The sequence below is a fragment of the Idiotropiscis lumnitzeri genome, chromosome 6, assembly GCF_059441095.1.
Source record: "Idiotropiscis lumnitzeri isolate Australia: NSW breed Sydney's pygmy pipehorse chromosome 6, RoL_Ilum_1.0, whole genome shotgun sequence".
In the NCBI taxonomy this organism is placed as follows: Eukaryota; Metazoa; Chordata; class Actinopteri; order Syngnathiformes; family Syngnathidae; genus Idiotropiscis; species Idiotropiscis lumnitzeri.
The window spans coordinates 19,926,539-19,940,335 of NC_142396.1; the positions used below are offsets into that span (position 1 = coordinate 19,926,539).

Consider the following 13,797-nt stretch of genomic DNA (forward strand, 5'->3'; position numbering starts at 1 on the left):
CGCTTTTCTAACAAAGTAAAACAGGCAGGACGTTTTAGTTGAGCAATACCTTCATCCTGTGCTATTTTAAAGCTATTGCCGAAATAAGTGTGCGTGTCAGCATGCTCCGTAAGGACACAACTTGTGTTTCGCGTTTGCTTTGTCAATATGGACTGTGGGTGCTTTCACATCTGAGTCACTATTTTCGTGCCCAGCAAAGGTCTAGCACAAAGCATGGTCTAATCGTGCCCATGGGTGGAGTTTTCTTTATTTTGGTATTTTTGCAGATCTGGGCACAGCGCGATTACAAATGGGTCTTTGTGGCGTTGTTTACGTGAACACAGCCGACTTGCTTCACGGCCAATGGAAGTGGCTTTTTTCATTCTCTTCAAATTCAGCGCAGAAGAGGAGCATGAACGTACACTACAATTATAAGGAACGGCAAAAAGATCTCCACTTAGGGATGATCACAGATCTCTGCTGTAAAGTTGGCACTTGGAGGCCGCCATATGTGTGTGAGACACACTCATGAGTAAATGAGAGATTTAAGTTAGCCTTGAAGTGATGATTATTCTTGATTTTACAAACCACTGCAATGTGTTTGGCATCATTTGTGCGGACGCACGGTCTGAGAATATTGCAAACCTGTTCACAGAATACACACAAATTGGAGATATTGATGAGTCACACATTGTGTGCCTACGCACAATTAGTGAATGAGGCCCATTGTTTCTACCCTGCTCGTTCATTTTGTGTTCACACAGTAAAAGTCTGCCCAAATTGCTTCATCTCCAATCACCGTACCTTATGGCGTTGTTTTTGTTCTTATTGGTCACCGTGATGTAAACAAGAAGAAAGTTTGCTTTGCACACTAATAAGTAATGTAAATAAAGAAGGATGAACATTTGTTCACAGGGTAACACATGGTCATAACCAGTAGAACACATCGTCTGACATTGTGTTGACTGGTTCCTTCGAGATAAAATAACAAAGAAGAGCTGTGTCATCAGCAGTTCTGTTCAGCTCAAACCAAATAGTGACCAAATGATGTATGGACATACTCTAAACAATTGCAAATGTTCAACAATGTTTGCATTAAGACAGTGACATGTAATTTGTTCTCTTCTGCAGGGCCCTTGCACATGCCAAATTCACAAAGTAAGTATCACATGACTGTTTTTCAAAATATTGATTTTAGTTTACCAACAGTATGGTTTCGTCTGCATAGGGAACTGAAATATGTTATCCAGAGGTTTGCAGAGGATCCAAGGCAAGAGGTGAGTCTTTGATAAAACCAGTGTCAACCCGCTCGAGGCTCTAGAGAACACTTCTGAACGCCTCCTTTGTACCTTAGGTCCATTCCTGCCTACTCAGTGTGCGTTCCGGAAAAGATGGCTGGTTTCAGCTCTATAGTCCAGGAGGGGTGGCCTGTGATGATGATGGCGAACTTTTTGCCAGTATGGTGGGTCGGCCTACTCTCAATAACACCCTTAACTTGAATTAGTTGTGAATTGCATTAACTGTCCCATCTCTCTTGCTCTTCTTCAATATCAGGTCCACATCTTGATGGGTTCCTGTTATAAGACTAAGAAGTTCCTCTTCTCTTTGGCTGAGAACAAGCTCGGCCCCTGCATGCTATTGGCCTTGCGTGGGAACCAGACGATGGTTGAGGTATGACATTTTGTATTCAATTCAAATGCATTTCTCCAAGTCTATATTCACAAGGTGCAAACGTGCAGATAAATATTTAATTGACACTTTTTAATGCTAAGTCACTCTTGAATTACTGCACCAAACTGCTTGTTTCAATACACGCCAGAAATCTGTTTAGGATCGTTTTGCCTGGGGAACAAACACAACTAGAGTACTTTGACAATATTTTCACTTCCAATAACAGTTCCACTCTACACTCTTCTAGTCTGCACTCGTGAGCGTCATTTAGTTTAACGTTTGATTGTGCGTGGCCAGATTTTGTGTCTGATGTTGGAGTACAACATTATCGAGAACAAGGACACCCAGCTACAGATCATCTCCACCCTCGAGAGCACCCAGGTGGGCCTGCGCATGTACGAACAGCTCTGCGACCGACAGCGGGAACTCAAAGAACTGGTGAGTTTCTTTTACTCATGCACAGGTCATATAAGGTACTTCAGTGTTCTCAAGTAACACTTTTGGCGCAATGCTAAACTTACAGCATCAATTTCTGAGCTGAAATCTTAGCTGCTGGATTTCAAGTAAAGTTTTATAGAAATGAGAACCAAGGCCTGAGAATCCATCTTGTCCGGAGCCCGCTGACTTGCTCTGAGCAATCACAACGCAACTGTGTATTTGGGGTTAATGAAAACTTTTCTCGGTTGACATTTGGCTTGTTTCAAAAACATAATTTATCCGCATATTTAAAAAAGGATGCCATCTGATCCATCATCGCGATAACAGGTCAAAACAAGGCACATGCCTGTGATGAGATTTTCATCCATTGCCGGAATTGGTAAAAACAAAAGTTTGGTAGGCATACATCTCTTTTCTGAACAGCACTTTGAAACAGTAATTAATGTTCATCACATCGCGGCTGGATTACTGTAATGCACTTTATTTTGGAGTCAGTCAATACTCCATAAAGCATCTCCAGTTGGTCCAAAATGCTGCTGCTTGACTGGTATTGATAAGAGGAGCACATAACTGCTACTCTGCCGTCACTGGCTCCCTGTACATTATAAAGTTCTTTTTAAGATTCTATTATTTGCTTTCGAATCTTTAAATGGTCTTGCCCCACCTCACCTCTCTGAGCTTCTCCTCCATTACTGCGGACCAGACGCTATTAGAGGTACCAAGGACTAAGCGAGGCTCAGATGGGTTCAAGCCTTTTCCGTTGTCGGCCCCACTCTTTAGAATGACCTCCCGCTAAATGTTAGGCAAGCCCCCTCGCTTCCCAACTTTAAAACTCATCTAAAAACTCATTTATATTTTTTGGGCATTTGAATCTGCATGAGATTGGTTTATGTATTTTTTTTTACTTTTTACTGTGTTCATTATTAATATGTCTTATTGTTTGTTGCTGTGTGACTTACTTTGGCGCTATCTACAGCACTTTGCATAAAGCGGTGGTTGTCTTAAAGTGCTTTATAAATATAGTTGAGTTGAGGGTTGAGCTGATTACAGCTTGAGTTCTTCAAGATATTTACAAACTACAAATAAAGACAAGATGTTGCTACATTCAACTTTGATTAAACTTTGCAGCTTGTACTAGCATTCCTGACATGTTTGTAAATCATGGTGCAAGTTCAGTTGACTCTGGCCTAAACAGTTTCAGCTGTACATGATTAGTGGATTTTTAAAGGGAACTAAAATCGATGCACAATGAAAAATTGGCTTCTGAATACTGTGTGACTATCTCTAAATACAAAAAGGAATACTTAAATATTTCACTCTTCTCAGGCATGGATCATTGTTCAATATGCTGAAGACAGTCAAACAGATGAGTGAATATAGAAGAAGATTGAAATGAACATTTAGTCGACGTGCGTAACTTAATTTTTGCCCCATCGCAAGTGTAATCCAGCATGTTTGGGGCCGTGTTGCGCCCACCTGGGCACACAAAGTCATCTGACAATTTGGTAAAAGAAAGTAGTCTGCACTCTGCGTAAAAACGGCTGCATTGGAATTCTCGTGCCTGAGCAATGATCTAGTTCAGCGTGTGTTTGTGAATTTGGGAGATGCACTTCACCTCACCGAGCATTCCTGCCTCGCTCCTTCGGAATCGGCAAATTTCGTTAGAAAGAGTCGCCAAAATTTTAGACGGGCTAAAAGGAGGTCTATTTTGTAACGGCGATGGTCTAGCGCTACTTTGGTGTATTTTATTGAGGCGCAGGCAGACTAATTCGACGCTTCGTGGATGTGCATGGCTGACATGGTATTTCAGTCACAAATATGACACCAGCATGGGAATAATCCCACAGAATTTTTGTAGAAATCATTTGAATGGATTCTAATCATCATCGTTCAGCATCATCTTAAAAAACATGTATATAATATGCCCCCCTCCCAGCATCTACCTGCGCCATCCTCAGTAGCTACAAATTTTCTATTCACTGTTATAACTTTACATAAAACACTGCCCCTCTTCTTGAAATGTAATCAGACATTCGCTCCAACTTGCCTCCTTTTTAGATGCTCGTGCTCAAACTTTGGCTCACTTGGTAGCCTGCGTCTGCTCCTTTTTGGCTCATATTGGAAGCTGGCTGTTTTGTGCCCACAGACTGCAATGATTCTTTTGTCCTATATTGTTTGTCCACTTTTTGCTTGACGTGTACATGACGTAGTAAGCACATTATTCAAGCCATTCTTCTCTGGTGTAGCTGTACAGATTCAGCCCTATCTACGCCAACTGTATTGACTTCATATGTAATTGCATCTCAAGAATAGCTCAACTCTCATTCGGCGTACCGTAGTATATCTTAGATGCTTTTTTTTAGCAAATATTTTGCGTGTCTTTTCAACAATGGAGCTATTTTCAAACAACATGCCTGCCTGCTGGTTGCATCGGCGATTGGCTGAATGTGCATGGCTGCAAGTTCAGGTCACTTAGGCTTACGCATGTGAGTCAAAGACACTGATAAGCATTCATACTATTGCTGACTGTCTTTTGAAGCAGTTACAGTAATGACAAATGTTTCAAACATTGGCTATACTTTGCATGTTTGTGACTGATTGCTAAAAGAGCCGTGATTTAGCACCACCACTTTTGAGAAAAATACACCCCGTTACTCAAAAGTCTCAAATTCATTACTTCCGTATTGGATGGATAAAGCTACTCACACATGCCATCTGCTGTATTTAAAAGTTCCAGCAAGGTCATGTGATCTGACGCCATCTTATTCTTTTCTTGTCATCACAGCAAAGAAAAGGAGGCCCCACCCGCCTGACTCTTCCCTCCAAGTCCACGGTGAGAAAACAGTGATGAACTCCGGTGTCTTTCTTCTTCACCGCTCTGTCCTTATATATGCTGAAAGCTCAATTAATATGTCTTTTGTTATGTTTTAGGATGCAGACTTGGCTCGCCTGTTGAGTTCAGGTTCTTTTGGGAACTTGGAGAATCTCAGCCTGGCCTTCACCAATGTCACCAGTGCCTGTGCCGAGCAGCTCATCAAGCTGCCATCGCTCAAACAACTTAACCTGTGGTCCACTCAGGTACAGACCAGCGTTCTTATAGTTTCAGAATTTTATTTACAGTTAGTTATTATTTAGTTTTGAGTTCTGTTTTTTTAATTTTAATTAGTTTTCAAGGGCCACTTTGTTAGTTTTTATAACTTTTAGTTTTTTTTCACAAACATTTTGTTTTAGTATTCGTTTTGTTTTAGAAAAAAACTTAACTTGTGTGAAATATTAAAAAAAGAACATGGCAAGTATTGTGTAGTACTAATTCAACCCAAAAAAATATTTTAAAAATTTTGATAATACAGTGTGCAGTTTACAGTTTTGACAATCCACAGACTTTGAATATACAATGAGTGCAGTCCATACCTTTTCTAAAGTTAGATGCAGGCATGCATGCATGCAACCTCATTTTAATGAAGGCCTAGATTTTAATGCCTTGTTTGCCAAGTTGCCAACTTCTAAAGTGGATTTGTGGGCTTGAATTCATCCTGAGAAGTTTTCATAAATTTTACTTTTAGTTAGTTTACTTTCTTTTTTTTTTAAAATATTTTTCGTTTTTATTTTTTAAAAAAAAATATTATTTCAATTTTAGTTTTAGTTATTTTGTTAGTTTTCGTTAACTAAAATAACCTTGGTCCACACACAAACACACGCACGTACACACAGCCTTAGAATCTCACAACTTCACAAAGAGACAAACATGGGAAGCAGGACACGTATTTGGAGGAGTATAAATGAACACAGATGCTGCAACATGCTGCCGAGTCACAGCATATCTTTGATTATAGCAATAACAAATTGAAAACATGAAGTTGTACTGTAATGTAGAGGAAGACAAACAAGCATCTTAATTACTTATAGAAAATAAATTGATCCCTCCCTCACGACACTGGAAATAAATCAGACTTACTGCCAGCAATGTTGACCAAACACTGCCAGACGAATCCGACTACGTCTAGTCAGAACATCTGTGCCTCGTACACCAACTCGGGGTCCTTCCCTACCAGAGAGGTGACGTTCCATGTCCCAAGAACTAGCTTCAGTAGCTGCTAATCAATCCGCTAAGGTCCCCCACCTTTGGCTGCCGCTCATATCACAGAGCACCCAGCCGCTTTGGCCCCGCCCACAGGTGGTGAGCCCATGGGAAGGGGTATCCACGTTCTCCTTTCGGGGCTGAGTGCTCACCAACGAGCTCCACATTAGACCAAAGTTACATTGAATGTCGATTTAATATTTGCACTACAGCCTTTATAGTAAACAACATAGAGTTAATGATTAATTATTCCCTTATTTTATAGTTGACTATTTTATGTACGTTGAGCATTGTGCCACCTCAAACTTCTGGACTTACACTGGCCACCCGACTTAATATTCTCTGACTCCTCCCTCGGTGGAGCTATTGAAACTTTTTTTTACGCTGCCAAATGCACTTCACATATTTACTGCACATCCTAATTATTACAGACTTTTTTTTCACAGTAAGCATGGGTCAAGGTAATTAAGTTATGTTAGTGTTTTTGCTGAGAATAGAATTGAGATTCAACAATATGTATGTATTTAATATCTTTTTACAGTTTGGGGATGCAGGACTGCGGTTGTTGTCGGAGCACCTGGCCTGCCTTCAGGTGTTGAATCTGTGTGAGACTCCCGTCACTGATGCTGGACTACTGGCTCTGAGCTGTAAGAAAACGCATGTCTCAAGAAGTCAATGAGAATGTGCGTGTGTGTTTATATAAGCATTCACCAAATTGTGTCCGTATGATTGTTTCAGCCATGAAGAGCTTGTGTAGTCTGAACATGAACAGCACCAAGCTTACAGCTGACACATATGAGGACCTCAAGGTAAATAAACGACAAAAAGTTTGACTTAGCGTGTCATTCTGGTTTAAATGCTTTAATTACGTGCATTTTTGGTCATTTGGCATGAGAAAAACTTAAAGGAAGGTTTAATTAGTTTTGCATGTGTGGCATGATTGGTATTCATTAATTAGCTGAAATTGGAAAAACACACAAGAGCTGAGAACTCCACCACTATGTTGATATATTTTACTTTTTAGGCAACATTTTCAACACACGGATACAGATCCATGTTGGGTCCAACGAGATGTAACGCGTACAGTTTACTGCTGGACAATAGATACATATTGGTTAAGGATGCGGACACAAAGAAAAACAATGCTGCAATGCATCGCAATAATTTGCAAGGAACAGACACACATACACCGAGACAGCAAACAAGGTGCACACTGGCATGTTATTACACGATTGTTACAAAAAGTATACATGTGCAAGTTTTGTCAAGCCCCCGGTGTGCACAAAGAGAGGCAGGCACACGCCCGTGTGCAGTGAACCTTTCAGCGAGGATGAGTTGTTTGGAGTTGGAAGGGGGACGCACCACACAGGCGGCATTAAAAATAAAAAACAATGCTGTGCCGAGTAATTTTTACAAGCCACAGGCGGGAGATTTTACTTTGCAGAGGGTGGATCTGTGCGTCCTGGGTTACATCATGGTGTTTAATTTATATAGCAGCCAGCTATATTATTTAAAAAATGTTTTTATAATCATTAGATGTGCATGGAAAATAATTCTGTTATCAATTTAATTCTAGACAAAATAATTCACTTTTTGTCAGTTTATATTGACTGATATGTTTGATCGTTACAAGAAAATGCTTGTTGGTTTGAAATAAGAAAAATAATCCTGTCAAACTATTGGTATTAAAAAACAACTTTATTTTACATTTAATTTGTTTTAACTGACTTACAAAAATAAGCTAAACGGTTTATTGTAACTGGTTCAAACAATTAAACACTGACAAAATGTCTCAGATACATCTGAAAAGCAAACGATTGTGGTTGCATCATCCTCCCAAACTAATTTTCAACAGTCTTAGCGACATGAGTGATGCAATAAATGAAACCATAAGATGACTCTGCATTGTAATAGGCGGAAATGAATTTGTACGCACTTTGCTGACGTGCTTCCTTCCGCACCAAATCTTTACATCTATCCATTTTTCACACAACAGGCTTACTGCAATATCTTACCAAACAACTTTCACTCATTATTGTCCAAAAATATCCTATCCTGAGGCAATGCTGCACGGCTCCCATGAAGACGCAGTGTTTTACAAGACGTGTTAAATAGTCCAAGAGATTGTTAGATTGGATTCGTTGTCAAGGTTTTTTTTCAACACTTTACTTTATAAAAGGCGTCTTTAATCCTGAGGGCCGGTATCCCTAGTTATTTTCATCCTCTCCCTGCTGCAACACACCTGAGTCGAATGATCAGCATCGTTATCTAGCTTCTGCAGACCTTGCTGATTGTCTGATCATTTGAATCAGGTGTGTTGTAGCCGCGACAGGCACCACAGCGGCCCTCGAGGATCAGGATCGAACTGTTGCTTGCTCATCACTGTGTTGGTGCTCCCTGAGTGGAGTTCCCACTTAAGATGATTTTAATGTCGGTTTTGCAACTTTCTTATTCAAACCTAAAATCTTTCATTTACTTGTTAATTGAAACTTAGACGCGCCGCTGCCGTAATTGTAACATCTTTTGTGCTATTTTCCATCCAGGCCAAACTGCCCAACCTGAAAGATGTGGATGTTCGGTACACAGAAGCCTGGTGATGGGCTGTGCTCACGCAATCTGTACGGGGAGCCAGACTGCCAGAAGAAAGCATAGCCACTCGGAAAACACTTCACAAACAAGTTTTTAGTTGCATCATCTGATATTTCCATCATTAGACCAGGATGTCAGATGGCAGTCATCAGGATCGTCGTACTTTAACGTGCGTGTGAGGAGAGGATACAACAATGCCATGACCAGGAAGGAAAGTTTCAATTTTCTCCAACAAAGAAAGCTTTATGGACCTTGTTGCTCTCCTTGCTACTGCTGTCAATGTTTAGTGGACCCTTTTTTGCAAATGTGATCAGAGGATCTTCAAGGACCTGCTATACTGAAACAAAACGGATAATTATTTTTCTCCCTCTATCCTTGTAATATGTTGTCAGATCTGTCATCTGTTTCTCAACCGGTCCAGCACTTATGTTTTGTGGGAAAGAGTGATGCCCACTATGAACCTTCCACTCTTTTTATTTTGAATCGCTCCTCTAGCTCATATGATGAAGTGCTTACATTCCCGCTCTTCTCTGCCCTAATCCACGATGTAGCTCTTCAAACGGATTTATATGACTCATAATCACCTCCGTCCTCCCTTTGCATTGTCCAGATTGATTTCCGGGTCCCTGTTTTCCAAGACTATGGTTGCGAACGGAGCTGTCTCGGTGAGTTGTAAGACTGTGCCTGCTCCATATTTACAAACGTACACAAAGGCAAGACAAAATGGTTTTAAATAGACATATTTTTCCAGGCATCTGCAATTTCATATACTGTGTGTTTATATGGAGATGAATGTCAAGAGTGATATTTGAGAAACAGTTTGGAGTCTCTTTAGGAGAATTTAACACTGCTAGCAAAATTATGTCCCTTTTTAATTCGTCAGTGTACTGATCAATTCTCATGACTATTTAATAGGACTTTTGTGTAGCAGTAGCCGGGCGGTCTGGGATTGCCTGTTATTTATAAGCCTCTTTTACTCTCTGGGATTTGATCCTGGCAGTTTAGATGTACACAAACTCTGTTCTTTTTAGTTGTTTGAGTGCTTGTTATTGGCACATAATCCAGGAAGCCAACCGAGAGCGTACCCGTACATGGATCTCTCTGTACTATGCCATGGGGGTCATATAGATCTGTTAATGTTCACCTGTACACGAGACCCATCACCAGCTAAGAGTTTGCGTATTTTCATAATGCTCTGTCTTTTGGCCCCCGTTATTGACTATTGGACATGGCGAAAAGGACACTTGCCAAACAAATTAGTTTTTGTCTTGTTGCATCAAGCCAACGCGAGCTTCTTCCACCAGGCTGGTGGAGCAGATTTTGTGGTGAGCTACCTGTGCAAAAGTGCAGTCTGACCTCCCTTGCCAAGGTCACACTGCAGATTCTTCTTTTCTGCTGTATTTCAAGTGGTGGTATTCTTAAGTTTATTTGTCAACAATATGTTGAGACACAAATCATGTGTATATAGTCTCGATTTGGACTGTAAAGTCTTTTTTTTGGGGGGGGGGGGGTGAAGACAACTTTTGGCCACAATTGTCCCTCAACATTCCCTTAAAGGTGTTGCCTGTGTATTGTGGCAACATTACATTAGCCAGTATGTGGTAATTGCCCTGCCTCACTGCAAGTCAGCCAGTTTTGTCTCGTGCACGTGGCTACACATTGAGACAAAATAAGACATTTTGACTTTTTTTTTCGGGCCGTTTTGCTCCAAATGCATATATTTTCTTTCTATGTGCCACCTGCCGATTGCTCCAGGCTGTTGATTAAACATCAAAAGTTACAGCCGAGAATAGGATGCCGTCCACTGCGAGTTCTTTTCTTTACTATTTATTTGCTGAAATGCAGTTTTCGGTTTAGTCAGTAGATTTTGGGCCATCCGCATCCTTGCTAATTAATTGACTTTCATATCCTGTATAATGTACATACAATTGTATATAGTCTTTCTTTCTTGTATTGGAATCGTTTTTAAACCCTTCTCATTTTTCTTCTTTTCTGCATTAATCTTGGCCTTCCTTTTCCGGTGGGCTGGTGTTGCCTTCATTTAACAATCTTGAGTGGTTGTTTTGTTGTTTGACACAAAGTGCACTGTAATCAAAATCATTGTTTTCATTGCACCATATTTTTTAGTTTCAACCTTTACTGATTTGATGATCTGATGTTTTGTTGGTCTTGTTGTTATGCATGTACGTGTCTCTACATCATCGGATATTTTCTCTTAGTTGTTTTATATAAGGTTTGAAATTGTGATAAAGGGTTTGATCACTATCTGAGGTTAAGTGCTGAACTAGCGCAATCAGTTTTATTTTTTACTTCATCCTTTCTTCAGCAGATTTTGTCATATACTCTAATTATTGTTGTCATTATTATTTACAAAACCTTCTAATACAGTACCGTTATTGGTGTATAAATGTCCCAAGATAACAATTTACAAAACTCAACAACCACTTCAATAATAAATAAATACAATTTAAAAAATAAGAATTCTCCCAAAGATTACTGTAACCTCATGACCTGACCATTTCAGGAGCACCACATTGGCCAATATTGCAGTTAATATCTAAATTTTTTATTTATTTTTTTTTAAATCTCTCGATTGCTTTTTTGATTGCAAAGCATTAGATAACCACTCTCGCGTTTGAAAACATACTGCTGTGGATACATCTACTGGTTGTGTGATGAATGAATAAAGTACAGCCAAAATCACGGTGGTCCCTACTATTCTGTCAGTTTTATTTATTGTTTTAATTAGAATTTGTTTTTATGATAATCACTGAATTTTACAAGTGCTGTTTATTTGAATTATATCAAGCTACTTGTATTTCAGACTGCCGCCTTGCATTAAATGACCCTCTCTTCCTCCGAAAGACATCAAACAGCACATTCTCCGTGGCTAAATAGAGGCTACTATTTTTTTGTCCTGTTTGTAAATAAATGTGAGGCTGCCCTCGTTTTGTTAAATGTTCACCTCGAAGTTTGTTCCTTACAGATGTCTTTTTTTTTTTTTTAATTCCCAACTAATGGCAAGTTTCTACTATTTTTAAATCCTCTGCAGTCAAGACATTAGGCAAATCTGACTGAACACTCAAGAATTTGATTTTGCATAATTGCTTGTATTTTGGGGGAGGGAGCAGCTGGAAAGGGTGCCCATCTTATTTTTAATTTTTTAGTCTTTCTCAGCATCAATCTGCTTCTATTGGGTTGTTGTTCTTGCTATTATTGTTATTATTATCATTCTTATCATTATTATTGCTGCTACTGTTCAGTGGCTGTAATAAAACAAAAGATCTTTAACATGATGTAAAATAATTTTAAACAAAAATAAATTGTCTGTGAGTATGTTTAAGTTGGAGATGTTTTTCTATTGCATACAGAAGTCAATTTCCTCGTAATGATTGGCTTTTCACAGAAAGAACATGGACATGCACATAACATTTTATTACATAGATATATAAAAGGTGAATGTAACTTATTAAACCGCCATGATAAGACAAATCCTGTTGATGAACCTGTGTCCAATTTCGGGGACATAATTCTCAGATGAATCCACAGGAGAAGGAAGGGAAGCAACACTGCAGCATTTGCTGTTCCCACATCATGTCTGTCATCCTTCAAGATGGTTACTGGATGACTATAAAGCAACATATAAGAAATTTTCATTTTTGCAGTAAACAATTGCAGTCTTGTCAATGAATTTGACACTGGTTTCAGAACCTTGATGTCATATTTCACAACTGTGGATCCAAAACGGTCACCCCTTGTATCTGGCTGTTCAGTGTTCGAACCATTACATTGTGTACATATATCTTTAAAGAAAGGCTTGCACTCGGAGAATCATTGATTCAAAAAACTTATTTATCATGAAATACCATTGAGACATTTCTTTGGATCACCCTCACACAACATACACGTAGTTTCATTATTTCAGTGTTTGTGCAACCATGATCCTGTGCTGCAAACAATGTCACTGTAAAAGGATTAGTTGAGAGAATACCACAGACAGTGGAATTATTGAACAAAGCTGGAATTTATTGACGGATATAAACAAAATAACGACATAGGTTGAATATAAGCAACGATTGTTGAATGATGTTCCTCACATGTCTACTGCACAGTAAGAAGTCTGCCTCATCTACAAAAACAAATTTGTGATGATTTTCATCTGAATCCAGGGCTCACGGCCAATACGTTCACGAAGACATGATGGAAAGATGATTTCTGCGCAATATTGATGATGATGGACTTTTCCGCAAACAATCATCATGAAACTGACCATGCTCAATCCTCAGTTGCGTCACTGTCGGCATTTCTTTAAAAAGGCACACGGGGCAACAGTTTGAGGGACACCTGGTTCCCTTTCAGAATGTGCACAATGATCGTCAAGCTTATGGCTTTGAGATTCCCGAAGAGAGCTTCCACGATGTTTTGCCTGATTTCTCAAAGCCGAATGTCAATTTGTTTTTCCACAGTCTGTTCCTGTTCCTCAATGAGGAGTCTGTCCCCGCCTCCACTGCTGGGACTAGTCTCAATTGTGTAGGGGTTGACACAACGGTCATCAAACTGTAGAACACATTTTCATAGTCAGATAATGTAACTCTCGATTGTGCTGCACATAGGCATGCAGTGTGAAAGTCATAGTAGCCGACAATACTGTAATGTTTACTGTAGCACATTCAGTTCTCATTGCAGACTTCTCATGATTGAGGCCACGATTGATCTTGATTGTTTCATTCTCACTTCCTCAATCATTGTCATGCCATGATAGGTGACATACCGTAATCTACAACCATTGCTCTAATCTCATTGAAGATTCTTTGCCATTACTGTCGTGGTCTTTGTTCTCGACCCCGTTCCCCCACACCACTCAAACATGGCCCACCTCTTTCTGTCAAGTGAAATTGTGCTGTTGACCCACCAATACTTGTTAGGTTACCCTGCAAATCTGCTGGTGTTTAGTCAACATCATATGGTGTTCATTTTTGCAATGTACTGACTGACAGGATCCAGCAGATTACCACATTTATCCATTGATATTATTTGGCCTC

The 13,797-nt window shown here is 39.6% G+C and overlaps 1 protein-coding gene across 3 annotated transcripts in view; it reads left to right on the forward strand.

The window, feature by feature from the left end:
- cmip (c-Maf inducing protein) overlaps window positions 1-11,459 on the forward strand; it is a 53,138-nt gene extending 41,679 nt beyond the window's left edge. For all 3 annotated transcript variants that reach the window (XM_088298680.1, XM_088298679.1, XM_088298681.1), the window contains exons 13-22: window positions 1,111-1,137; window positions 1,208-1,256; window positions 1,334-1,441; window positions 1,534-1,650; window positions 1,948-2,088; window positions 4,874-4,921; window positions 5,020-5,166; window positions 6,708-6,813; window positions 6,905-6,975; window positions 8,710-11,459. In XM_088298680.1, coding sequence (XP_088154806.1) covers window positions 1,111-1,137; window positions 1,208-1,256; window positions 1,334-1,441; window positions 1,534-1,650; window positions 1,948-2,088; window positions 4,874-4,921; window positions 5,020-5,166; window positions 6,708-6,813; window positions 6,905-6,975; window positions 8,710-8,763 — 868 coding nt within the window. In that variant the 3' untranslated portion in view covers window positions 8,764-11,459. The remainder of the gene's footprint in view (window positions 1-1,110; window positions 1,138-1,207; window positions 1,257-1,333; window positions 1,442-1,533; window positions 1,651-1,947; window positions 2,089-4,873; window positions 4,922-5,019; window positions 5,167-6,707; window positions 6,814-6,904; window positions 6,976-8,709) is intronic.
- Window positions 11,460-13,797: the final 2,338 nt, after the last annotated feature.